This window comes from Anolis carolinensis, chromosome 1 (assembly GCF_035594765.1).
Source record: "Anolis carolinensis isolate JA03-04 chromosome 1, rAnoCar3.1.pri, whole genome shotgun sequence".
Lineage (NCBI taxonomy): Eukaryota > Metazoa > Chordata > Lepidosauria > Squamata > Dactyloidae > Anolis > Anolis carolinensis.
In genome coordinates, this window is record NC_085841.1 from 302,525,332 (window position 1) to 302,552,406 (window position 27,075).

Below are 27,075 nucleotides of genomic sequence, written 5' to 3' on the forward strand. Positions count from 1 at the left end.
GGATGAAAAACTCAGAGGACAGAGAGCTTCTATATTAGAATCTCCAGCATTGCCAGGACTAGAATCCTATCTCACGCTTGTGCTTCAAAGCCAGTGCTAAGTAACCACCTTCAGGTTCAGGTGGTGCTTCAGGTTTATCAGAAACATGAGGGCTAGGTCTGAAGGGGAAGAAACCCTCACTCCCTGCCCCCAACATTTCTGCTGAATTTTGCTATGCTATTGTAGGAAGTCCGGGTTTGGATTCTTCTCCAAGTCTTCTTCCCCTGCCCTTTTTCATGGCACATATTTTGCCTTTTGCAGGGAGCTCCTTACCATGTCCCCATTCCATTCACATTACTCATAATCTGTCATAGTCCATCACTATACCCACAAAATACCTCCATCTCAGCCCCATCCCCCAAATCTAGGACATTGGACTCCAATCACATGGATAGGACCAGTGAGAAATCTTCAGTGGAAGCTAAAACCCAGAATTAAGATCTCTAAAGTCAGAGTTTTTACTAAGATCCTGGAAGGGGATTTTCAATCAGTACTTATGATCAACAAACCTGTGTCTGCAGAGTTGCAGCCTTCATTGATTGTTTACTTCTCACTGCAGTAAAAACAAAACAACAAAATGAAAAATCAAACAAGTAGCACATACCTTCCCTTATGAATTCTCTTTCTCTTCTTTTTTTGCAGGGTTTCCAGCAGAAATTTGCCTTTCACAGCAAGGAGATTGTAGCCATCAGCTGTTCCTGGTGTAAGCAAGCAGTGAGTGCAGCATATGTACCTGTTTGCTATGTTGCCTTCTTTTCTCTTGTCATGTACCTTTGCTTCCTTTCCACAAAGTATAGAGAAGTATACTTACTGAAGCCTCTACTACTGCTGCTCTTTATTACTAGCATTTGCATCATGATTTTTGTGTGTGCAGAAGTTCCTTCTAATATCATGTCTCATTAATCTTAAACAGTGGAGTGAGGATAGTCAACATTGAGGTTTACAGTTAGAAATGCCCTCAGGTTCATCACTCGTTGTAGGCATAACAAAAGGTGTTTAATGCTTCTCTGTGTAGAAAGGTAATGTGACATAGGGAAATACTTTGCCTGTCCTATCTAGTCTGCTTTCTCTGTCCTGTTTTTAAAAAAAATACTGGACACATTTTTAAAAGACAAATTAATATTAAAACATAGTTTTATCTCTCCTTCCCTTATGTCTGTACACCTCTCTACACACACAGTTTGGCATCCTGTTAGTGGCATAAGCAGGCATAATGTCTGTGTATGCCTTTTTATTGTTACAGAGATTACAGAGATTGCTATTATCTTCCACCATTCACAGTGATCAATCCTGGAGGCTGGTGGAGCTGTGGGTAGGGGTGGAGATGTGACTGGCTATGTCCCCATAAGCAGGTACAAAATGATTTCATTGTCTACTGAGCCCTTCAGAAACTTCCAGCAGACGTCAGAATAATTTCTGGCTGTGGAGACCTAGTAAGGTCACTTTTTATCTCCAACATGGCATGGCTATGGGCAACTGCAGCAGATAAAAGGCGAGTTCAACGGATGTTTAGAGGATAGATGTACTGTAGCTCCACACACAACACCATTATGCTATGTATCATATGGATGAAACACATGGGATTTTTGACCATCCACTTTGTGTATTGGACTACTGGATGATGACCTGTTAGGATCATAACCTAATGGGGATTATGACCTGTTAGGATCATAATCTAGTGGGTAGCAGAGTTTCAGAAGTGTTCCTTTAGTTTATTGGGTAATGGAAGATCACTGGGCTCGTAAATATATTGTTTCTAATTGATGTGTTCAGCAGACAAAGATTCAAGTAGTCTTCTTTAAAGTAACCTGTTTGTTTTACTCATAATTTCATGTATTTAAAAATACTTTTTTTTTCAGGTCACACTTCAAAACGTTTTCATTTGTATTTCTAACTTATAGTCTTTAACAGTCTCTTCAAAATCTATTGCTCTGTACAGCTGTTTCCTCACAGTCTATTTCCAAGGGACTCAAGCCTCAACTGTCTTCTAACTGTTAACACTGGCTTCTGTACTCTAACAGACTCAAGCCTCAACTGCCATTATTTTTAAACTGCATTCTAAACAGTCACTGAACCAGTCACATTGTCTGTGGCCCCTTCCACTGCTTCAATTACATAGAGCTAAGAAAACCGCAAACCAAAGAAGACATACACTTCAGGAAATAAACCGACACATTATAAAACGGACAAAACATTAAACAGAGGAGGCTTGAGAAGGTTCCTATCTCCAACAATGTGAAGTGGCATTGTCAACTCCACCATTCTGAAAGTTTACCACCTGCCTTGTTTTGCTCAAAGCTTGTAAAAGGTACTTTATGGAACATAACCTTCAAGAAACTTCCCACAGCACCCTTGTACTTTTAAAAACAATCCAAGCTCTGATTCCGCTGCATATGTAGATTAGTCCAGTACTTGAAACAGGCCTCAAAAGCACGGTGTTTCTCCTTGACTGGGCTGAAAAAATTGACTAAATCTGTTCTTTTCTCTGCCTTTCAGTATCACAGTAAAGTTTCATGCTTCATGCTGCAGCATATCGAGGAGCCCTGCTCACTCGGGGCACATGCTGCTGTGGTCATCCCTCCCACCTGGATTCTGAGGGTCCGGCATCCTCAGGTACATTGCTTCCTCATGTTTCTTTCCTTCAAACCAAATTTACTTTCATTTAGCCCAGACTGTTAGGATTACGGTAGCAAACTACTTGGAAATTTCAGAAGGTCCAAAATGCTACAAGAAAGCTGCTGTCTTGGGCTGGTTGCACAGAACATATGGCTCCCTTGTTGAAACACTTCACTGGTTATCAGTATATTTCTGGGCAGAATTCAAAGTGTAGGTTATGGCCTTTAAAGGCCTTCAAAAGACCACATATAAAGAAGCCTAAGGCAGGGGAAGGCTCAGTAGCTGCTCCCAGTCTGGGGAACTCCTTCCTATAGAAGGTTTCATTAGGCCCCACTCTGCAGGCAAACGGCTTTGTATTTGGGCAGGCTTTCATTTATAACACAAGCAGCAGAATGTTTTCTTGAATGTGCTCTTAATTTTAAAATATGTTTTGAATGTGTTTTAAATTGTTTTAACTATGTGCTTTTAATAGAATTATTTGTTTATTTTTTAAGCTTTTGTATTACAAGGTATTAAACATACTTTGCTTTATGTGTTATCGAAGGCTTTAGTGGCTGGAATCACTGGGTTGCTGTGGTTTTCCTGTCTGTATGGCCATATTCCAGATGCATTCTGTCCTGATATTTCAGTCACATCTATGACAGGTATCCTCACAACCCCTGAGGATGCCTGCCATAGATGTGGGCAAAACATTAGGAGAGAATGCTTCTGGAACATGGCCATACAGCCCGGAAAACTCACCGCAACCCATACTTTGCTTTCATTTGTTGTCAGTCTACTTGAGTCTTCTGCCAGGAAAAAGATAGGAAATCAATGAATCAATCAATAAATCCTGATATCTTTTTTCCTCCCCTCCTCCCCAGAACCCACTAAAGTCAAGTAAGAAGAAAAAGAGGACATCATTCAAGCGAAAGTCCAGCAAGAAGGGGCCTGAGGTCAGAGATTGTGGTTAGGGTTGGAGGTGGGCTGAGATTTAGAAGGGTCTCAGGTACAAAGCAAAACTTTGGCATAAGTAAGGATATAGAAAGAACTTGTGAAGGTTTTTTATTTTTATTTTAAGTACCACTCTCAGAACAGAACTTGGATATATTGGTTTGAGAAAATGCAACTCTCCACAGTGGCAGCATTGACTGGAGCATTCTGGAATTTATAGTCTAAAAGGTTTTACAAGATTAGCTTCAGAAATAGCCAGCATTTCTCTAGCTCACAAAACACAATGACACAGAACTGGAATCTCAATGGCTCTTCTGCAGAAAGACATTTTCTGGGGAAGGAAGAGAGAGTTTACCCAGCTCCAGAAAATGAAAGATAGTCACAGCACCCTACAAGGATATAGACAAGGACATAATGATTGAGAAGGAAACAATGCTCATTTAATTTTAGGAGGGATTCTTTCTTGGATGCTGAAGGGGGAGACAAGGTATGGTCTGCTGGCAAAAGACAACACAAATTTAGCTTAAGTTTATTGTCACTGGCAACCTGCTCCGGAGCTGCAATCCAATGTATTTGTCTTTTCTGAAAAGTCAAACATTCTTGCAGGTAGCTTGGTAAACTTTGACCTTTAGAGCATAGAAAGCTAATACCTTATAGTTCAACCACAGGTTTTCAGTTATGATACTTTTTCTAATTCAGGCCAGAATCCTTCTGGTGACTGTGGGTGCATCTTCATTGTAGCTAAAATGCAGTTTAACACCACATCAACTGCTATGGGTCATCTTGGAATCTTGGGATTTGTAGTTTGGTAAGGCATCAACATGTTTTGGCAGAGGAGGCTAAAGATCTTGTAAAAAGACACCACCTCATGACTTCATAACATTGATTCTCCATTAATTCTACAGTATATATCAGCCATGGGCAACTTCGACCCTCCAGGTGTTTTGGACTTCAACTCCCAGAAATCCCAGCTGGCTTACTGGCGTTGAGGAATTGTGGGAGTTGAAGTCCAAAACACCTGAAGGGCCGAAGTTCGCCCATGCCTGGTATAGATGCATCCTATGCTATTGTAAAAGTCCGTTATCCCAAAAGTGACTTATTTCAGTAGGGTGACAACAAATCGTTTATTTCAGTGGAGAAAATGTCTTGTTGGTCCTTGAGAAATTCAGGAGTTGGCAGGATAACTGTGTCTGTTCTATTAGAGCTGGTTTACACTGCATTACCATCACCACCCTGGCCATCCCAGCATCCACAACCATTTTACATGCTACTGTCTCACCTACTGAAACCTTTGTCAATGTAGGGTATGACTGCTGAAGAAGCCAAAATACATTTAGTCTTATAAGTGTTCGTCTTGTTGATGTACAATATGTAATTATTGTTAGTTTCTTTATTTCATTTGTGTCTGAATTTTATATGCAATGTACCTTTATTTTGTATTAAATATTTATGTTTTACATTGTTATTTGCCACTGTGTGTACACTAACTTTTATTTGTATTCATATTATTTTTGTGTGAGTATTTTATTTTAAATTTTATTATTAGTTTTGATCATTTAATATTAATATGTGAAGATAGCCTTTCAGCATTTAATTCCACTTTCTCTTCCTGGTTAGCCATAATTTCCTGTGTTACCTAAGCCTAGAAACTTTTACCAGCTTAATGGGAGGATAAATATTTTTGCCTCATCTCTAAAGAGATGAGGCAAAAATATTTATCCATATCTCACCTAATTAAGTCATGGTATCATTGTCTAAATGCAGTCATGGAATTCCAGAATATTGCTGATAGGAGACTGGTTCACTAACCCATTTGGTTTCTTCTTAATACTGTATTAAAATTACACCAATACGTTCCATGACAATCACATTTTAATTCATCGTGTGTTCATTTATGTACTTCTTTCAAGTAAACTGCTATCTACTGCTGCTTGCTAGAGGGACAACAGTATACAAAAGACTGCGAAATAAACTTTTATATTTAGCTTTACCCAAAAATAGCTATTCGGTTTAGATATACCAGTATATTTTTAAAGGTGGGAAGACCTAGTTAATGGCATCTTGATACTAGAGTGTGAAAATATAGAAAATAGAATCAAATCCACCTGGAGTTAACACTGGGGATTTTTTTGCTGCAACATAAAACTGTTAAACATGTCACCAAGCTATCATTTGGATTACTCAGTCAGAGCAAATCTTGTGCATTACATTTTACACATTCAGTTTCGAGCAACTTGTTCTTATAGTGTGATGTGAGATTTAGTGGCTAACATCAGAAGTCTAAAAAGAATCCCTCAACTATGGTCAAAAATTATTTGTTCTGATGGTGTTTGTAATTTTCTGGCTTCACTTTACAGGAAGGGCGATGGAAGCCCTTTGTTATCAAGCCTGTCCCAGCCCCCCTCATGAAACCACTGCTAGTGTTTGTGAACCCCAAGAGTGGTGGAAATCAGGTAGGTGTAATGTCCTTGCATTCTAGCCTTTTGGTTGCAGATCGTGTGCTGAACTGAGCATCTTTTCAGCTCAATCATAGTGTAGTTTTTCCCCTGTTTTCTTGATTCTTTTCTTTCTGCCTACTTTTAGGGTGCAAAAATGATGCAGTCATTTATGTGGTACCTCAACCCACGACAAGTTTTTGATCTTAGCCAAGGAGGCCCCAAAGAAGCGTGAGTAGCAGTTCATAGGCATCTGAGTTCCATCCCAGCAGCTATGCTTCATTTCAAGTAGAGACAAGAGTGAAAATCCTAGAAACGTTCCCATGTAGACGGTATCTATCTACCTATTACATAGTCCTCTTGAGTCACAACAGTTGAATATCCCTGGAACTCTTTGAGACTATGCAGTTTTTAAAATTAAAAAGATCTGAATGGGGCACCATCAAATTCCCAATGCATGTGGGGAAATCTGTGTCATTTAATATTGGGACTAGGTTCTTTGTCCATGGATATGGAAGTCACCAGCTACCCCTACACCTGACATAGTATAAGGTATCATTGAGTTAATACTACTAGACTAAAAAACCAAGTCAGATGGAAGGCAGCTCTTCCATCTGACTTGGTTTTGGCTAAAAGAGAAGGTTTCATCTGACCAAACAAGATTTATATGTTGTACAGGTTTCACCAAACCTGGCACTCTGTCATGACATTAGCTGTCAGTTGGACATGAATTTCTGCCTTGTTGTTATTTGACATCAAGTTGGATTTAATTTATGGTGACGCTATGAATAAAAGCCCTCCAAGTTCTGCACTAAAGTGGACTATTTCAATATCATATCCTTACATCATCCTCTTCTGATCCTTGGAAGGAGTAGTTTTGCATTAAGATACCAGAGTTTTGGCCCAAAGATTTAAGTAACATAGATCAAACTACGTTCCATTCTAATTCTGGCATACAGTCCCCTGAAATGAAAGCACACAACAACAGCAACAACTCTCTGCAATATAATTAAGACACTGATTGTTTTGCCAATTTGAGGAGTGGCTCTATAGTCAAATTTGTCCTCTTTTAAGTTCTGATTCATCTTCTTGGCCTCACACTGGCCATCTGCTTTTCTAAGCATTTCTATGGAATTGAATAGCACTCCATAATTAGTTTTCTCCAATGTGTATGGTTGTGATTTATAGTGTTCTTTCCACTTTCCCCCTCTTCACTCTTGCTTTTTGGCTTTTATGTAGGTTGGAGATGTATCGTAAAGTGCACAACCTGCGTATTCTGGCATGTGGGGGAGATGGCACAGTAAGTGATCTCTGATCTCTTGTGTACCTGATGGTCTGTAAAGGGATGGAGCTGAGCACTAGCAGCAGACTCTGGCAACTTTTAGGGAAAGGAGCATGTTGTTGCTTTGACTAGTAATGGGTCCATCTGGTTATATAATGCAGCTGTAATTTTTGAAGACAACATTATCTGGCTGCAGTATGCTATCTCTTCAACTAAGCGAGAAAGAGCCTTCTTTGACTGTGCCAAAGCCCTGTCTAATTTAGCATTCCATTTCCATAGTGGCCAACCAGATACTTATAACACATCCATAGAAAGACATGTATGCAATAATATTTTCCATCTCATGTTCCCTAACAAAGAGTATTTAGCCTCTAATACCATCGTCCATCACAATTAATAGTACATAGCTATCATAATAAATAGTTATGTGCCTTCAAGTCTATAGTGACTCTAATCTATCACAAGGTTTACTTGACAAAATTTGATCAGAAGAGGTTTGCCATTACCTTCCTTTGAAATTGAAATAGTGTCATTTGCACAAGATCACCCAGTGGGTCTCATGGCTAAGCAGGTATTTGAACCCTGACCTTCAAAGTCAGAGTCAATTATAAATAACCATTGATAATCTGATTCTCCATGGATCTGTTTAATTCACTTTATAGCCATTCAGGCTGGTGGCCTTCATTTCATCTTATGGTAACAAATCCCTTACTTAGTTCAGCCATGCACCATGTGAGTCTGATTGTATTATGACGAAAGGGGAAAACTTCACATCATGCATACTTTTATATACCTCAGATTATCGCCCATAAGTGCCTCTCTAAAGAAAAGCAATTAAACCCCATAAATATCAGAACCCCTTCAGGTTTTAATCTTCCTTTATAGGGAGTTGTTCCGACCACTTGATCATTTTGGTTGCCATTTTTCTTGATGTGGGATTTGTACACAATAGTCAAAGTGTGGTCTTACCCCTGTAAAAATGTATAAAGACATTATAAATCAGGTTGAGTATCCCTTATTCAATGTGCTTGGATCAAAAGGATTTTGGAGTTTGGAATACCTGTATTTGCATATAAATATATACATAATCTTGGAGATGGGACCCAAGTCTAAACACAACATTCATTCATATTTCATATACACTTCTACACATGCCCTGAAAGTAATTATTTGCAATATTTTCAATAATTTTGTGAATAAAACAAAATTTGTGTCCCTTGAACTCTCAGAAAACAAGGGTGTGACTATCTCAGCCACCCATGTGGATAGTTGTAGCTTTTGGAGTACAGGCAGTCCCCAAATTATAAACAGATAGGTTCTGTAGGTTTGTTCTTAAGTTGAATGTATATGTAAGTTGGAACTGGTATATTTTTTAAGTGTAACTACAGCTAAAAATACATATTTTTTAGCTTTGCGGGGCATAGGGAAACATTAACACCCCTGTGATGTTTGTTTTGCTGAGTGTGCCCCTGTTCAGAAGATTTCACCTGACTTTCTGTCCCTGTGATAACTGGATTTTGGAAAAATTGTCTTGTTGTAGAAACAAGGATTGATGATAAAGCTTCAGTTGAGACACCTTTTCCCCATGATAACTCTTTCAGGAGTGAATTTTCCTTCCTAGGGACAGATTTCCTCTCACTTCTTATTGCTTCACTCCCATTCTTAACTATGAGTCATTTGTAAGTCAGATGTTTGTAACCCAAGCACTGACTGTATCAGTATATTTTTAAGTCTTCCCCAAAAGATAGCTTTCATAGAATTTGCCATTTTCACAGCTGCTGTACACTAGCCAATATTTTCATTTCCAGCTGTAAGAATATGACCTAGGTTAATGGTTTATTAGATTAATTGTGGGACTTAGTCATGACCTCTCTTATTTATCACTATTATGCTGTATCTGTTCTACAATGTCACTCATATGTAAACAGTGAATAGTTTCTGCTATCAATCCTCAGTCATACAGATATTTATGTTTGATTTTGGCAAATAATTTTCAGACTAAATTTATTTGGGCTCAAATATTTATGTTGCGTTCCCAAACTTCTAAAATTCATTCATTTTCAGAGCTGGACTGTGTTGGTATTTGTAGGGAATTCAGAAATTGCTATAGAAAAGGTAAGTGCATGGGACATTACAAGTCAAAATTGTGTTTGAAACTCTTGTATCTTTCCTGGATTAATAGGTGGGATGGATCCTCTCCATCTTGGACCAGTTACGACTGAATCCCCCTCCTCCTGTGGCCATTCTTCCTCTAGGGACAGGAAATGACCTGGCAAGAACACTTAACTGGGGTGGGGTAAGTGTGTATCAATATTTCCTTAATATTTCTCTGTGTTTCAGGTCAACGCAGTGAGTAAGTCTGAATTAAAGTTAAATGGAGGTTATCTTCACTGTCTGCTTAGAATTTCAGTCATTCACAGATAACATGTCAACTCACAGGGATACACAGATGAACCTTTGTCGAAGATCCTTTCACATGTAGAAGAAGGAGAAATTGTGCAACTTGACCGCTGGAATCTACTGGTAGAACCAAACCTTGAGGCAAACCCTGAAGAAAAGGATGAGACTGCTACAGACAAGGTAAAACCCATAGTACCTAGTAAACTATTGCCATCCTGCTCATTTGAATCAACTACTCATTTCAAACATAATATACACAGTACACTTCATTGTATTTTTCATGGTGGATCAAGTGTAGGAAACAGTTGAAATGTATTCAAAAATACACTGTTATGACAGAAAAAAACTTACATTTGCACTTTTTTCCTTATGTATATTTCCATGTGGGTAAACAAATGGGTAAATGCAAATATTTATCCAAAAAATGAAGATGGAAAACAGAGAAGGCAAAAGGGTGGCTCATTTTTGTAGTATATTAAGAAAAATCATGGATGAGAAAATCTTGTATTATTGTGTGCTCACAGATTAGAACAGTTTGTGCTTAATGTTTCCAAAAGCATATACGTAGATGTTGCCCTTCCTAAATAGCTCCAAATTTTCCATCAGAATTCTAAATAAAGGCACACATGCGTTAGAGTGAGGAAATGGCAGGTCTTTTGTTTATCCGCCTCGCCCTTCCTAATGTACATGCACATAATAACCTAATTTGGCCCTGTTACATACTTTAGAATCATTTTGAGTTATAGAATTATTTGGCTTAGAATAATTGAAGTTTTAGCGAGGCTGGATGTAATTCAATATTGCTTTTGTTTTATAAATCCCTTTGAGAATCCTACACAAGAAATGTCTTTTTAAGACCAGTAGGGTATTCCTACAGAGATGTATTTAAGCCTGAAAGCATTGGGTTTTTGTTTTGTTTTTTTTGGGGGGGGGTTTACAGTTAACAGATCAAGTGAAAATTTCATTCGATTTCTAAATTTCTTTAATTTTTTTTCATTGGAACCTATTAGTCCAATCTAGTATCCTTTCCTACTCAAGAAGCAACTTTAACACAGCCCAAAATGAATGTAAAATAATCTTATTGGAAGGTTTCGTTTTCTATTTATTTTATTTATTTGTGAAATTTATTTAACTTTAAGGTGAGCTTAAGGTGTTATATGTGACATTTTTCCTCTTCACTTTATTTTCCAGAGAACCTTGTGATGCAGATTAAACTAAGAAACCATAGTATTAAGTCATTTGCTGAGTTTTCATGTCAAAATGGGGGCTTAAATCTGGATCTCCAAAGTCTCTTGTCTGTTGATTCATAGAAAACCTAGGTATCTGTCACCTCAGGAGGAGAATTTGTTTTGCTTTGATTTAGTTAATTATGTACAAGTAGCTATGGTTCAGCTTCACCATAAACCCAGGATCACTATTTTGCTTTTCCCTATACCAGCTCCCTCTTGATGTCTTCAACAATTATTTCAGCCTTGGTTTTGATGCTCGCGTGACACTGGAATTCCATGAATCCCGAGGTAAATGGCAACAAAAAGTGGGAATCAACTACTTTCCGAGCAACAGAACTTAATATGGGGAGGGAAGACCTTCCTTCAGGGAAAATACATCTTCAGCATCTGAAAATAGTGAGCCCAAAGTATAAAGGGAGGAGAAAGTGGCAGTGAAGGCATGTGCACTGAAAACAGAATAAAAGCATTCTATTCAGCAGAAGAGAATAAAGCTGAATTAGAAAAAACTCAGTGATGGTCATTTTATTATGTCTGTTGCAAAACATTATAATAAATAATGATAAATCTTTATTTATACTCCCCCACCATCTCCCCGAAGGGACTTGGGGCGGCTCATAGAAGTACTCCAAGTGCAGCATATAAACAACAATACATAAGTATATATACAATGACATAAGTATAAAACCAACAACTCCCAGAAATACTAACAGCGGGTAAACTGGCTGGGATTTCTGGGAGCGGTAGGCCAAAACATCTGGAGACCCACAGGTTGAGAACCATTGTGCTAGATATATGTTTGTAGGAGATGCAGTCCTAAAAGGAAAGTTCCCAAGCAGCCTTTCTACTGAGTAGTGCCCCCCCCCCTTCCACGGCCACCTTCCTAATGGTAATGCTGCACTTACTGAGAAGCCACTACTGAAAATAAACTACAGCCACGGGACTAGTGAGGGAGGGATGGGCTCTACCTCCAGAGGGTAAGTGACTGATAACTAATCTCTTTATCTAGAGGCAAATCCAGAAAAATTCAACAGCCGATTTCGGAATAAAATGTTCTATGCTGGGGTGAGTTCAACAGAATGTCGTATTATGTGCCAGTCAAAAAACACTTCCTTGTTCTCAGTACAGCCATATGTTCATTTCCTAGAATAGAAATAGATTATTTGAATGCATCCCAGACTCTGTAGGAGCAGTGCAGAGTACCCAGAATGTGGAAGGGGGGAGTGAGATAGGGCTGGATGTCTATTTCTAGTGTTGAAAAATGGATTTGTTATTTGTTTTTTATGTTAAAGGCCCTCCTGATGCTGCCCACAATCTATTTAATATATGTGTTGATGCTCCTGGAGCATTGCAAGATTGGCAGTTCACTCTTGTATTTCACCAGAAAAGCAGTGGCCTAAGAGGACTTGGGGGGGGGGGGGGGACACAAACACAGCTTTGAGGACTGCACTTTATCTGCTTCCTGTACTACAACATGTATAGCTTCTGGAGGCACAGGCATGTTTTAAGAATTACAGGAAGGAAGTGTTCTGTCTCACTTTCAAATCTACAAATGAACAGAATAGATAAGGATTTGATTTTTGGTGGGTGTGTGGGGGGGAGAGAAATGCTGGTACTTTCCTTGGTGATACTGTGCTTGCTTATCTTGTGTGCTAGGAAGAAGCCCTAACATTTTGAATACAACTGAGTTCTTTTCACATGACATATTTACAGCATTATATTTTACCCTTATCTGCCAAGGCCCTACATTATGAAATTCTGAGATTTACAGTTTAGGAAGGCGATTTAGGATTCTCAGCCAGAGAATTCTAGTCCTTCACCAGACTGAAAGTCCTTGGATTCCATAGGATGTTGTTATGCCAATCAAAGTGGAATCATACTGCTAAACCATTTTAACTCCATTATTTTTTCTTTTGTGGAAGCTAAGCAGGATCAGACCTATTTAGCACTTAGATGGGAGAGCAGCTGACAGTAACTTTTGATAATATCTCTAGTGGAAGTTGGGAAATTGCCTGAAACCCATCTGTCTTCTCAACCATTGCTTAAGTCAGCTGAACTAATGCAAGGTCATTTTGTGTGAACTAACTAGATTTCTCTTCTGTTGGCAGACAGCATTCTCTGATTTCCTCATGGGGAGCTCTAAAGACTTAGCAAAACACATCAAAGTGGTGGTGAGTGTGTGCCATGGCCCTAATGAGTTCCTTATGGGCATTGGGGAGTCAGGCAGAAGGTTGTTGGCTGGACTGGCAAAGTCATTTTGATCCCATGTTAAAATATTTGAAGGTCCTTCAGGAATGGTCTCTTGCCTTAACAGGCAGTCAGAATTTGTCTCTCTCCCCAAGAGGGGGGCTGGGTCTCCCCGACCTGGAATTATATTATGAGGCAGCTGCTTTGACTTGGGTGAGGGACTGGGCCACATTAGAAAAGAAAAATTATTAATACTGGAGGGAGAAGATCTACGACGTGGGTGGCACAGTTATCTATGGAAAGGAAAAACAAAAATAGAAAAAAACTTTAAAAACCACTTTATAAGGGCCGCACTAATCAGAATTTGGGATAAATATAAAACCAGATTCCACTCCAAAACCCCAATGTGGTACTCTCCAATAGAAGCAAACCACAGAAGAGAAACACCCAGTGAGAAATGGTTAACATATAAACAAATGTTAATACTAACCAACCAAGAGGCAAAACTAAAAACACATGAAGAAATTTAAAAAAATAGACCCAAACATCAACTGGCTTCAGTATTGGCAGATTAGAGAGGAATACAAGGAAGACAAAGAAAGAGGATTTGAAACAACAGAAAAACTTTGGGACAAAATACTGAAAATTAACACCAAACAAATAAGAATACTATACAAACAATTACTTGCCTGGGCTCAAGAGAAAGATCAAATAAAAAAAGTAATGATAAAATGGGCCAAAGCGATAGGACACACAATTTATCTAGGTCAATGGGAAGAAATATGGGGAAAAAACTGAGGTGGGCTTATGCTACAGAAATAAAGGAGAACTGGTTTGAAATGTTCCACATGTGGTATTTGACACCAAATAAACTTGCTAGAATCAATAAAGGGAAAAACAGTGGAAACTGTTGGAAATGTGGAAAGCACACCGGGACTTTTATACACATGTGGTGGGAATGTAAGAAAATCAAGAAATTTTGGCGAGAAATACATTAAAAAATGACAAAAATCCTACAAAAAGAAATTGTGTTTAAGCCAGAATGCTTCCTATTAGGAATTACAGATAGGCAAATAGACAATAACACCGATAGAATAATATTTTACCTCACCACGGCGGCGAGAATAGTGCTCGCACAAGCATGGAAAACAAAGGAAGTACCTAGCATGGAGAAATGGCTCAATAAAGTAATGGACGTGATGAATATGGATTTATTAACACAAAAACTAGCCCAGGAAAGAACATCAAATAAAACGGATTGGAAACCCATGAAGGAATTTTTACAAAAAGAAAAAATAAATGTTTATATAAGGATGGACTAAAGAAAGTCCCTCAGATAATAGTATAAAGTAAAGATAGTTAATCTTGTTTAACTTCAAAATAAAAATAAATGACTAAAAGAAAATCAAAAGGATCACACCCGGAGCTCTAGAAGTAACAGGATATATATAGCAACTGTTTACATGTAAATTCTTTTTGGTGTGGTTGTTTTTGCGTTGTGGTTGTTTGTTTTTTCTTTTTCTTTTTTTGTTGTTGTTCTTTTTTAATCCCCCCCCCCTTTTTTTTCTTTTTTTTTTCTTTTCAACTTGTGTATTGATACCTTTTTCCCCCTCACCCCTTTCCCTCAGATACCCTTGTTGTCTTACATGTGTTTTATGGTATTGAGAAATGAGAATCTTTGTTGTTATAAGAAATGTATGGAGTTGCTGGGAAACCTCTCAATAAAAATTAATTAAAAAAAAAGAATTTGTCTCTCTCCCCACATTAGAAAACATTATCTTATGTTACGTTTCTTTTGAAGAGAGACTACCGGAACTAATACATTTTTTGCCTCACCCTCTTTCTATTAGTGTGATGGAACAGACTTAACTCCTAAGATTCAAGATCTGAAGCCTCAGTGTCTCGTTTTTCTAAACATTCCAAGGTGAGCTATTTCCCAGAATCCTACGGGGGCATTAGCGAAGAGCCACAGCTATTTATGCCTACTAACAATTCTCCCTCTTCACCCTGCCCCATCTGTGCAGGTACTGTGCAGGCACCATGCCTTGGGGAAATCCTGGAGACCACCATGATTTTGAGCCTCAGCGCCATGATGATGGCTGCCTTGAGGTCATTGGTTTCACTATGACCTCCCTGGTAAGTCAATCTAGCCACTGATGGCTGGTGGATTGGGTGGCAATACATTACTGTTGCCCGTCAGGACTGTGATTTGTGCTCACTGACAATGAGGCAGCTCTTGGGGTGAAAAGGAGCTTCTGGCCTTTAGAGGATTTAATAAACAAATATAACTGAGCAGTCGGTTAGCCCATTTGATTGATAAGGATAATGGCAACCTTCTAATCTACTGTGCAACTATAAGCTTGCCTGGTAGAGCTATATCACACAAGGTTTGTGCATTGTGCTTCTGCACGTGAATCTTATATATAACTCTGTTTGGAACACATGCTTCTCATGAATAAAATAAACAATTTAAATTTAAAGCTGAGATCCCCTATTCATATCCATGCAGCTGCAGACACATCTCTTGCCTTCCTTGCCACAACTACTTTTTTGCTTTGTTTTGAAAAAGGGCTTCATTTTTATTTTTGTTTGTTTTAATGGGAAAATTGGATGGCATTTTTTAAAAGTAAAATGGAGGAAGTGGGGGGGGGGGGGTGACTAAGCAAGGAATATCAAAGGCCTGATCCATACCAGGGATCCAAAGCCAGTATTTCATATTTGCATGAAGGAGCTTCATTTTTCATTCTATGTTTTGAACAGGAATGAAACGTGGGCAAATGTCTCTCCATATATATCCTCAGTACAGTGACAGGTGTGATGGAGAAGGGCATTGGTCATTTTTCCCTTTAAGGGAGTAGTTTTGTTTTGGAGGAGCAGGGGAAGCTTCCTATGGAGCTTATGTGAGGGAGGCTACATGTATGTCTGAGTGGCATTCATGACTCCTAGATTAACCTCTTCATCCCTGCAGCACTGTAATTCCATTTCTTAATTTATCCCTGCAAACACTTACCAGTACACACACCATGGACAGTGTATTTCTTTGATATGGAAGTCAAGAGTGCACCTGTCCTGTAAGCTTCTGGGCTGCATCTTCTTAGTGGACAGATGTGCAATTCTTTTCCTACCCAGGTTCAGCTCACCTGTTACACCTGTAATTCAAACTGATGTTAGGTGCATCATGTTCCTTCCAGTTCATGCATTTCTTCCTTTCGCAGGCAGCGCTGCAGGTGGGAGGCCATGGAGAGCGCTTGCACCAGTGCCGGGAGGTACTGCTTACTACATCCAAGGCCATTCCCATGCAAGTGGATGGAGAGCCTTGTAAGCTGGGAGCTTCCCGTATTTGCATTTCCCTGCGCAACCAGGCCAACATGGTGCAGAAGACCAAGAGGCGCAACTCCATGCCTCTGCTCAATGAGTATGTTTTATCTGATACTGACTGTTGGATGGGACATCTTTGTGGCTGTGGTTCAAAGGATGAAGGTTGCTTCACAAGTTAAAAGCTGAAATCTTTATGGTTTGGAAAATGTCTGCCCTGCTGTTTTGTTATCTTTCTGTTCCTTATAGAAGGAGCACTTTGTGATCACTAGGATTACTTGAATTTAGATCAGTTGATTTCTCTCCAACTTTATTTCAGAGGTGTGTGCTAGATTACAATACATCTGAACCCATCAAAAGGCAAAATCTAATAAAAACAAAATTAAAATCTTTGCACATAATATTAACTATAAAAGGCCCCATAAATATGGTGAAATTAAATGTTGTTAAGTATAAAATCTTGCTCCCTTTGTGTTTCCATCTGATGTTGTAGTGCATGAATGGCAACATTTCCCTACATCCTCAGCTCTGCTCAGTTACGGAGCCTCCTTCCAGACTGTATGGAACGTCATGTCATAGTTACATGAAAGAGAAAAAGTATTAAAGAAGCTAAGAATCATAACTCACTTCCCGTTCAGGCATGTGCATCATAAATGTAGAATGATAATGAGACTGATGCCGAGAAATGTAGAATAGTAATGAGAGAGTCGGAGAAGTGGGCATATTGATGTCCTCTTGCTATCAATTTCCCCTCTGCATTTTCAAGGGCTGCCTTCAGCATGCTAACTTCCATTCTAAGAATGGATGCTAAACCAAAAACTTCACTGTAGCTATTATCTTAAAATTGCAAATGCTGTTCTGTGGAAGTAGTTCTTATGCACAGGCAAGGTCAAAATCGTTAATAGTTCTTATTTCTAGGATACTTCTTTTTAAATGTCAGCTCATAGATCCTTCGTTTCCTCTTCCCCACCTAGCTATCATTTTCTCACTTTCAGTTGTCCAGACCTAATTATTCCACAATTTTTCCTTCCTGTTGTGCAAACAGTCAGCAGCCAGTTCCAGAACGGCTGAGAATCCGCGTAAGCCGAATTGGCATGCACGACTATGAGGCACTTCATTATGACAAGGAGAAGCTCAAGGAAGCCTGTGAGTAGTTGCACTTAAAGCCAGGGTGTTGAGGTCTTAAGGGATAAAGCAGCCTGAATAAACTTTCTGAAACATTGAGTCGATAGTCTATCCAAACAGCCTTCCATATCCATGAAGGATTGTTTCCAGGGCCCCCACAGATAGCAAGATGCATGGGTGCTCAAAACCTATATGCAAAATCTAAATAAAATGGCCAACAAAGCATGGATTGTATGTCAGTCAGTTGTAGAAGACCCTCTGCTGATCACTCCAGCAACCATAGGCATAAAGCAGATGGGAAAGTGGCAAGGGCCACATTGTCTTATTCCCAGCTTTCTGTGAGTAACTCAACCTCTTTGATTTCCAACATTGAAGAGCAAGCAAAGGGAGCTGTCAGATCTGAGGTTGGTTGAATCTGTAAATGTGGAACTCACACATATGGAGGGCCAACTGTAGCTAAACACATTTGGTTATAACAGGACAGTGTTACATGATTGGAAAAAAGATATTGTTTCACCTTCTGTCACCTTGCCTATTCAGATTTGCCTGATAATTGTTAAATTATAGTTTCTTGTGAAACTGCTTTCTTTGAAAGAGCCCTTATCTGAATTACCTGTACTTGAAAAGCAAAAACATCTATGGGAAAAGCTCTCTTCTCTAGCCCTTTGGCCCTGGTGTGTTAGATTTCCATATGTACAGAGTTTCTCCTAGGAATGCTTTCAAACAGGCTGTTTCTCATGTCCATTGTTTGATGGTACAATGCACTGTATTCTGTATGTGGGCTCACACATGAGTTACCTCCTAACGTCTGCTCAGTGAATATTTGAGAGGCTGAGTTATTGTGAATTTAGTTAGCAGGCTAAATGATATTTCCTGATTTCACTTCTTCAGCTGTGCCCTTGGGGATCATTGTTGTGCCAGGAGACAGTGACCTGGAGCTGTGCCGGACACACATTGAGAGGCTTCAGGAGGTAAGTTACTTCAGAAACTTTTGGCAAGGAAAAAGGGTGCAGCCTTGGCACAATTTTACTACTCCTTAATTGGCAGGTTGCTAAAATGCTCTTATTTCTATAGTATTGCTCCTCATGGGAATGTTCATGCTTGATTGAACAGCAGTAGTTGGTCTGCTTCCATCCCAAAGTGAATAGTACTACTGTTTTGTTATTGCTCTTTGTTTAGATTCTGAGTGTGTCTAGATCAGTCCCCCTTCCATTTGACCCCATACCCCAATGTTAGACTATAATGCCCATCATGTATAGCAAACATCCTTTAGGTAATGGGAGTTATTGCTGAGCACATTTCAGTGTTACCAAGTTTGGGAAAATTATCTAGCCTTTTGAATCTCTAAGCTATGAATAGAACAGAATAGCTGTTAACCTAATACTCTTTAACAAGGGAAAATTCAAAAGAAAACAGAGAGTTAAAAAGACAATGTGTGCACTATAGGTTTAGGGGAAATTAGTGTGTGTTCTTTGTAAACCACCCTAACTGGAACTGATTGAAAGGGGGAATATGGATATTCGGATATAATCTCAGGAGGAATTTTAAAAGGGATAATAAATTTCAATTCATCCCTACAAATGTATATGCCCAAAGAATTGGCCCAGATATAATCATATTTATAACAAAAAGATTCATTCTACAAATCTGTAGAAAGTGTTAACATTTTGAACCATTGTCTACTGTTTTATTTGCATTGATTTCTGTTCTGTCATAATCTAGAATACTATTATGCGGCCTCCAGTTCTTTCTGAAGTTCTGCATAATTAATACACCTAAATTCCTTTTAGCTGTGAAATCCTGCTGGCTTCTTCCTTTGCTTCAATGAAATTAACACAAGGAAAAAGCTACTTTCTAGAGCAGGGGTGAGCTAAGTGCAGCATCTGTAAATGCAATGTTTGTGACCCCCTAAAGATTTCCATGAAACCTCAATCTACCTCCTAATTTCTCCAAGTTCTGTTTTAACTAAATTTTTAATAATAATCAGTGGTGGCTGGTTGTTTCCTCCATCCCGCTATCAAATATTCACCCTTCACTGTCAGAGAGGGGACAAAGCGTACAGCACTGGATGTTACTAGTGTGCGGTGTGGAAGAGCCCTGAATTTCACAAGGTTTATTTTAGCCATAGGTCAATTACATAAAACAACCATGATTAAATTGTTCCAACTGGGAAAGCTGGCATAGACGGGTACACTAGAATTGGGGGGAGGAGCGGTTGACTCATGGTTTCTATGCACATCATTTCATTATTTCTTCTCCTGTCTTAAAAATCCCTTTATTACACTTGGGACTATTTGCTTTCAATGGTTTGGATGGTGCAAACTAATATGGATGCACTGGAAGCTATCAGCACATTCCTCTGGGAGAGATATAGCTGCTTCCTAACTCAGTTAACTCAGCTCCTGCCTTTCCACAGGATTTCCCTCCATGCCCTTCCACTATTCAGAGCCTATTTCCTCAGGTGTGTATCTTCTGCCTTTTTCCCTTGTTGAGATCCTTCTTTTCCCTGCCTCTGTCCTGCATGATAAGCTTACATCAATTTCTGTTCGGTGACATTCAGTACATCTGTTCTGAGTCTTATCCATGTACTATAGCTTTGTGTCAGTTTATTACTGTCAAAATCTTGATGAGCTACTTGTACATGAACAAACCAAAAAAAGATTTTTGCAAATGGAACCAGCATGGGAAAAAAAACTGGAGAGATTGGATTCCTTTTTGCTCGTTTTTATGCAGGAAGGGGATGGAGCCAAGCCAAAGACACTGTCATGCCAGAAGCTATCCCCCAAGTGGTGTTTCTTGGACTGTGAGTATAAGTGTGTATAAGTGTGCATGTATAGTAACTGTGTAAATATATACCCGTTTTTATAGATTAAAAATACTGCTTTTTGAACATCAACATCCAGAATCTTTCAACCCCTGATAGCCAATGAGGACACAGAACCAGCCTCAACTTCGATTGATAGATGAGAGGGACAGACTTCATCCAGCTCTTGTAGTTTGCATCTTTACCTCTAGTATACTTGCTTGTACCTAGACTGTACTGAATGTCACTTGGTTATAAAATAGATTCTTGGATCATCACTGAAATACCTTAGGTTGGAAGTCCAGCCAAAACAGGGATATGAAAGGTGGAGTCAGCAGGCCACATGTAACTCTGAAGCCAGTTTTTCAGGCCCTGGAAGCTTCACATCAGTCTTCAACTCAGTGTGGTCAGGTTAAAAACACCCAAAAATCACAATGTATCCCCCCCCCCCAATTTTCTACCTTTTCTCAAATACTTTCTTCCCCTCATGTCTTCCTGAAAATATTGATATTTGTGATGTGATGTTACTTTAGATTACCATTTTAAAGGAGAAATGGAGGGAAAAAATAATTTTACATACTTAGATGGGGATCTAGATCATGATGAGGTTTGGGATGGAAACTCAGGCCCTCCACTCCCCAACCACCAACATTTTAGCTGAAATTGTTTGACTGTTTCATTAGCTTTAGGAGTAGTAGTAGTAGTAATAATAATAATAGTGGTAGTAGTAGTAATAATAATAATAGTAGTAGTAGTAATAATAATAATAATAATAATAATAATAATAATAATACTTTATTTCTAAACCGCCTTCTCTCCCCATGGGGACTCAAGGTTGTTTACATACATATATAAGGCAAATATTCAATGGCAAGGCAATTTTACTATTTTACATGCATGTTTAAAAGACTTTACAGTTTTCTGTTATTTGCATCTATTATGATTGGTGCTAAGCACTAGAGATAGAGGCAGGATACTAAGCCTGTAAGTAATATATAGAGTACACCAAAATGTACACACTCATAATGGTTTATGTAATTCAAGAGGAGGAGAGGGATTGCTGAATTTGTTTTAAAAAATGTACACATCTTCAAAAGGATTAAAAATTCTAATAGTAGAGAAGTGCTGTGAAATTTCAAGAGAAACTTTAAATGTGATTTGCAACTCTTTCTTCAACGGTTGGATCAGTGCCTTGCTGCCTAGGGATGACAATTTGAACACTTTATATAAAATTGTAAATTGAAATGGAATATGTAACTCTGATGAAATCATTATACCATTTATTTATTAATATATATGTATTTACTTAGTCTTCAAATAATCACCATAGCTACTCTTAACTGTCAAGGGATGCATACATTTTTGGGGCGGAGAAGATACCTTGCCATTAGAGTCTTGTCATTTCATTGTCCCCTCTCAGCTTTAGTCATCCTGTTGCTCTCCAGCAGATGGCTCTGTAGGCAAAGGTGCGAGGAAAATATGGTTGGGATCAGTGAATACGCTTGTGTTCACTGTTCAGTGTTACCTTTTGTACATCAAATTCAATTACCACTTTGGCCCTGGGAGAGTAATGAGACAAGGAGAAGGAAGAGTGACTGGTTTTGTTTTGGATTTTTCCCTTGCTGGGCTTGCGATTCAACCAGCTGTGTTTTTGCAAGAACCCCCAAGTGCTCGGCAGGGCAGCAGAGGCTTGTTTACAAACATGGCTTTGTTTCAATGCCTTTCTCAGACCCTATTTTTCCTCTTTCTGCCCCCCACCTGAAGATCTGATGCTGTGTTCCTAAAGCCTTCCAAGCCACACATTTCACTTTTACTAGCACATTTTTCCCCTGCAGTTTCTCAGTTTTGGTTTGATCAAGACTCTGAGACTCTCCCACAGGCTGGGACAATAGGGGCTTTTGTGCCCCTGTAGCAATGTTGAAATGAGTTCCCAAACACACGGGGAGCAGCTTGCATGGCCTACTGGGCCTATTTGCTGCTCCGAGTATCAAAGACAACAGCAAGTCCGTCCCCCCCGCTCTGGCTACTGCAAGTCCCAACAACCTTTGAGGATCAGTGGATGGGAAGTGCACCTGTTGCAGGGGAATTTAATACAAACCCAGGAGGGTCTTGGGGCCCTTTCACACTATACAGTTATAGCACTTTGATTTCATTTTAGCTACTATGGGTGTATCCTATGAAATTCTTCGTTTTAGCTACTATGGGTGTATCCTATGGAATTCTAGGGTTTGTAATTTAATGAGGCATTCAAACTCTGGCTGAGAAATGTCCTTCCCTAAACAGTAAATCCAAGGACTCCATAGATTTGAACCATGGCAGCTAAAATTAAAATGGAATAATGATGATATAATTGTGCAGAAGCAAAAGGATTCCCAAAGAGAGCAGGAAACTAAAGTAGGTGGGCCAAGGTCAAACCAAGGCTGAAGGTAGTTGTGGTAGAGAGCAATTTTACCTTAAGCCACTACTTTGAGAGTAGAGAATTCCGAACTGTTATGACAATCAGCTAATAAAAGAAAACACCTCACCCAAAACTGTTTTGATTAGCCAAATAAAGGTAAATACCACAACATGGGTTTGGGATTTTTTTATACTGCCAAGATGGCCACTTTTTGTATGGTCTGAAGAATGTTCTGCCTACTTTTTTCAGACAGCTCTCCCTTTCACAAACTGCCCTCTGACACTATTGTGGTGCCAAGTGTCTGCTTTTTAAAATAAGACCATCCTTCCTCTTCCCAGCCCAGTTCTCAAGAAGCTGTATAGTGCTGACATTGCATCAGTGTCAGCTGCTAAACTGTTAACTTCATCTCATTCCTCAGTCTCCAGAATGAGAGGAAATCACTCTTCCAAATGCACATCATTATCTGTGTGCTTTCAGATCCAAAGGATGTAAAATTATCAATACACACACAGACAGAGAGTGGATGTTTGGTTGTGGGATCTCACTGAGAGGAGACAGTCTCCTCTGCCTACATATGAGAAGACGGTTCACAGATATTGCTGCTGTAGATTATTTTCTTCTTTTTTTGCCAGTTTCCCAGCAGCATGTTCCAAATTGAGGGAAATGTGTCAATGGAAAAGACTGGAGTGGCATTCAAGGGCAACTGCAGGCTCATTAAAATGGTTGAATTACTGGCCTTCATCAACAGCTCTGCGGCTGTAAATCTCTCCCCAGGACAGGATAAACGAGGCTCTTTCAGTCCTCTAATCTGCTCTGGCTTGTGTCATGGACACCCCTCCCTCCCTCCATCATTTCTGCCCCTATTCCCAAGGAAAATTCCCCAGTCTTTGTCGGGCCCAACCATAGCAACCTCGGACTTACCAAAGCACTCCTCAGCCTTGTGGAAATCAAAGTTGATGACAACCCCTCCCCAGTCAAAAAGATCCACTTATTTGAGCTGTAGTCCTGTACTCCACCCCCAATTTATGACATCAGTGGCATTTAGGTCATGATGCCACCGTCACCATGAAGAAAATGAGAGCCTTAACTGGATTTGTTTTGATGGGTACAGGTTTATTATATTTCCCTTATAGAGCTAGCTATTCATTCAAAACTTTTAATGTGTCTCATTGTCAAAGGGGAAACCAAAGCAACAGGTGACTTTAAAGTCTTTCCACAGATCACAAAGAAGTTCTAGCATAAAAAGGATGGGCACTACCATGGCTCGTACCCTGTTTTTTTTCTCCATCTGCCATAACCTGCAGTAGCAGGTGAACTTCACATTGGCATCCTCCAAAACAGTGGGAAGTTGGACAACGCCAACTGCACAGTAGCACAGTAGTATCCCTACACCTTCTTACATGCCTGGCATTATTTGACCCAGGCATACTTTTCCTTGTATATAAGTAGTCCTACAAGATTCAGCTCACCACAGCCGCTCCTGAATGAACACACGAGGCTCTTTGTGGTATCACCAGGAACTTTTACTGTAGGAAACATGAACATCAGAAAAGCCAAGAATGGGAGGCTCCGGCCAACCCTCCTTTATATACCCTCCCCCTCATTTGAACAGTCTCTTCCCGCTCAGTAAAACCCCGCGCAAATTCCCCGCCAAGTCCATCAGCCGTTTCTCCTCCGAGTCCTGGGACGCAGGTGTCTTATCAATGTCAGTGACCCTGAAACTCAGAGCCACATCCAGGCTCTAGTAGCAGGGTTCTGACATGGCGTCCTCCTCCCCTTCGTCCTGGAAGGAAAAGATTAAACACAACTATTGTTCTCCGCTGTCCAGAGTTCCTTTATACTTTTTTAACAGGCTGCAATGGAATACCGGGTGTACCTTTCCTAGGTCCTTTGGTAGCCTCAGCTCATAGGTCACTTCGTTTATTCTTTTTGCTACCCTGAATGGCCCTATATAGCGTGGAGCCAATTTCTTGGATGGGAACCCCAATTTCAGGTTTTTTGTGCTCAGCCAAACCAGATCTCCTTCGCCCAATTTGTCCCCCTCTCGGCGCCTACGATCCGCAAAGAGCTTGTACTTCTTTTGTGTTTCCCGCAATGCCTCTACCACGGTTTGCCACCCTTGCTTGATTTTGGCCGGCCATTCCTCGTCGGTCTGGCCCTCCCCTTCCTTCCACTCGGGTAGCCTGGGGAAAGGTGCCACCTCCTGTCCGTATACTATTTCGAATGGGGCACGACCTGTGGCCGAATGTACGGCCCCGTTAAAAGCCATCTCAGCAAACGGAAGAAGGTCCGCCCAATCATCCTGTCTATAATTGGTGTACATCCTTAAGAATTGGCACAGTGTCTGTTGGGTACGTTCGACCCCCCCGTTGGTCGCGGGATGAAAGGCCGAGCTCAGGTTCCTTTCTGCTCCTAACAGCTGTAAGAATTTTCCCCAAAATTTTGCAGTAAATTGTACTCCCCGGTCACTAATTATCTTGTCGGGACACCCATGTAGGCGATATACATGCTTCACATACAAATCAGCAAGTTTTTCAGCTGAAGGAAGTTTTGGCAGAGCCACAAAGTGTGCCTGTTTTGAGAATAGGTCCAATATTGTCCAAATGTATCTGTGGCCTCTGCTGGGGGGTAGTTCGCCTACAAAATCCATGGCTACGCATTCCCATGGCCTCATGGGCTCCACCACCTTCTGCAATAGCCCCTGGGGCTTCCCCGGTGGTGTTTTTCCCTCTGCACATAATTCACACTGCGTGACGTACCCCCTGGCGTCTTTCCTCATTCCGGGCCACCAGCATTGTTTGGCCAACAGTTTAATAGTCCTGGTGGGGCCTAGATGACCCGCACCCTTGTTATCATGGTACTTCCTTAACATTTCTCGTCTTAAACATTCAGGAATATACAATTTCTTATTTACAAACACCAAATCCCCACACAATTCTCCCTTTTCTTTGTTTGTTTGTAACCATTTGTCCATTCCATACGCTCGCTTCAACTCTTCCTCCCATATTTCTCCTCCCCCCGTGGAAATGGCAGTACGTTTGTTTTCTTTGGCCGCTTGTGCTCGAGTTAGTACTGCCAGGCCCCATTGCTTATCAAGAAAAATACTCCCTTCAGATTCCTGAATTCCTCCCCCGTGCTGAGGCATTCGAGAGAGAGCGTCAGCGAGTATATTATGTTTCCCCTGGAAGAATCTGAGTTTGAAATCAAAACGGCTGAAATATTGGGCCCATCTAATTTGCTTCGCTGATAGTTTACGAGGGGATCTTAGATACTGTAAATTTCTATGGTCAGTCCACACCTCAAACGGTGTTCCACTTCCTTCCAGGAAGTGTCTCCAGCACTCTAGTGCTTTTAGAATCGCTAAGGCTTCTCTCTCCCAAATCGGCCAGTTTTTTTCTGTATCGCTAAACTTTTTTGACAGATAGCCACATGGCTTCAGGTTTCCCCCCTCGTCTTTCTGTAGCAGAATTGCCCCATATGCCCGGTCTGACGCATCGCAATGTAATACAAAGGCTTTCGACATATCAGGGTGCTGTAGGACAGGCTCCTCCGTAAAGCGCTTTTTAAGGGCTTCGAAAGCTTCCTGGCATTCTATTGTCCAGGTCAGTTTGGCCCCTGGGGCCTTCACTTTGGCTGTTTCTCCCCTGCCTTTAGTCTTTAACAAATCCGTTAATGGCAAAGTGAGGCGCGCAAAGTCCTTGATAAATGTTCTATAGAAGTTTGCGAACCCTAGGAAGGATTGCAGCTGCTTCCGTGTTTTGGGGGCTTCCCACCCCCTCACGTCTTCTACCTTCGCAGGGTCCATCGCCACTCCCTGGGATGAAATCCTATACCCCAGAAAGTCTATCTGGTCTTTATTGAACTCGCACTTGGCAAGCTTCGCATACAGTTTTGCTTCTCTCAACTTTTGCAGGACTTCCCTGACTAGTTCTATGTGTTGCTCCTTAGTCCGAGATACTAACAATATGTCATCTAAAAAAACAAAGACTCCCTTGTACAACAATGGATGCAACACTTCGTTGATTAATTGCATGAACGCGGCGCCTCCGCCGCACAAACCGAAAGGGAGCACACGATAATTGAATAATCCGAATGCACAGGAGAAGGCCGTCTTCCACCTGTCCTCTGGTTTAATCTGCAATTTATGGTACGCTTCAATTAAGTCCAATTTAGTGAATATCTGTCCCTCCGATAACTGGGCGATCAAGTCCTTCACTAAAGGTAGGGGGTATTTATTTCCAGAACTGATTGCATTCAGGCCCCTGTAGTCAATGCAGAGCCTCAGCGTTTGGTCCTTTTTGCGCCTGAACAACACA

At 40.3% G+C, this 27,075-nt stretch overlaps 1 protein-coding gene across 6 annotated transcripts in view; it reads left to right on the plus strand.

Moving 5' to 3' along the window:
* Positions 1-27,075, plus strand: part of dgkz (diacylglycerol kinase zeta) — a 186,108-nt gene that overhangs the window by 133,007 nt on the left and 26,026 nt on the right. For 5 of the 6 annotated variants that reach the window (XM_062967948.1, XM_062967950.1, XM_062967947.1 and 2 more), the window contains 18 exons: positions 682-753; positions 2,536-2,652; positions 3,519-3,590; positions 5,946-6,041; positions 6,172-6,254; positions 7,263-7,323; positions 9,488-9,601; positions 9,745-9,885; positions 11,144-11,222; positions 11,941-11,996; positions 13,040-13,102; positions 14,969-15,042; positions 15,143-15,254; positions 16,334-16,533; positions 17,479-17,579; positions 18,450-18,529; positions 19,975-20,019; positions 20,292-20,361. In XM_062967948.1, the coding sequence (XP_062824018.1) occupies positions 682-753; positions 2,536-2,652; positions 3,519-3,590; positions 5,946-6,041; positions 6,172-6,254; positions 7,263-7,323; positions 9,488-9,601; positions 9,745-9,885; positions 11,144-11,222; positions 11,941-11,996; positions 13,040-13,102; positions 14,969-15,042; positions 15,143-15,254; positions 16,334-16,533; positions 17,479-17,579; positions 18,450-18,529; positions 19,975-20,019; positions 20,292-20,361 (1,636 nt within the window). The remainder of the gene's footprint in view (positions 1-681; positions 754-2,535; positions 2,653-3,518; positions 3,591-5,945; positions 6,042-6,171; positions 6,255-7,262; positions 7,324-9,487; positions 9,602-9,744; positions 9,886-11,143; positions 11,223-11,940; positions 11,997-13,039; positions 13,103-14,968; positions 15,043-15,142; positions 15,255-16,333; positions 16,534-17,478; positions 17,580-18,449; positions 18,530-19,974; positions 20,020-20,291; positions 20,362-27,075) is intronic. The other variant, XM_062967945.1, reaches the window with a different exon arrangement.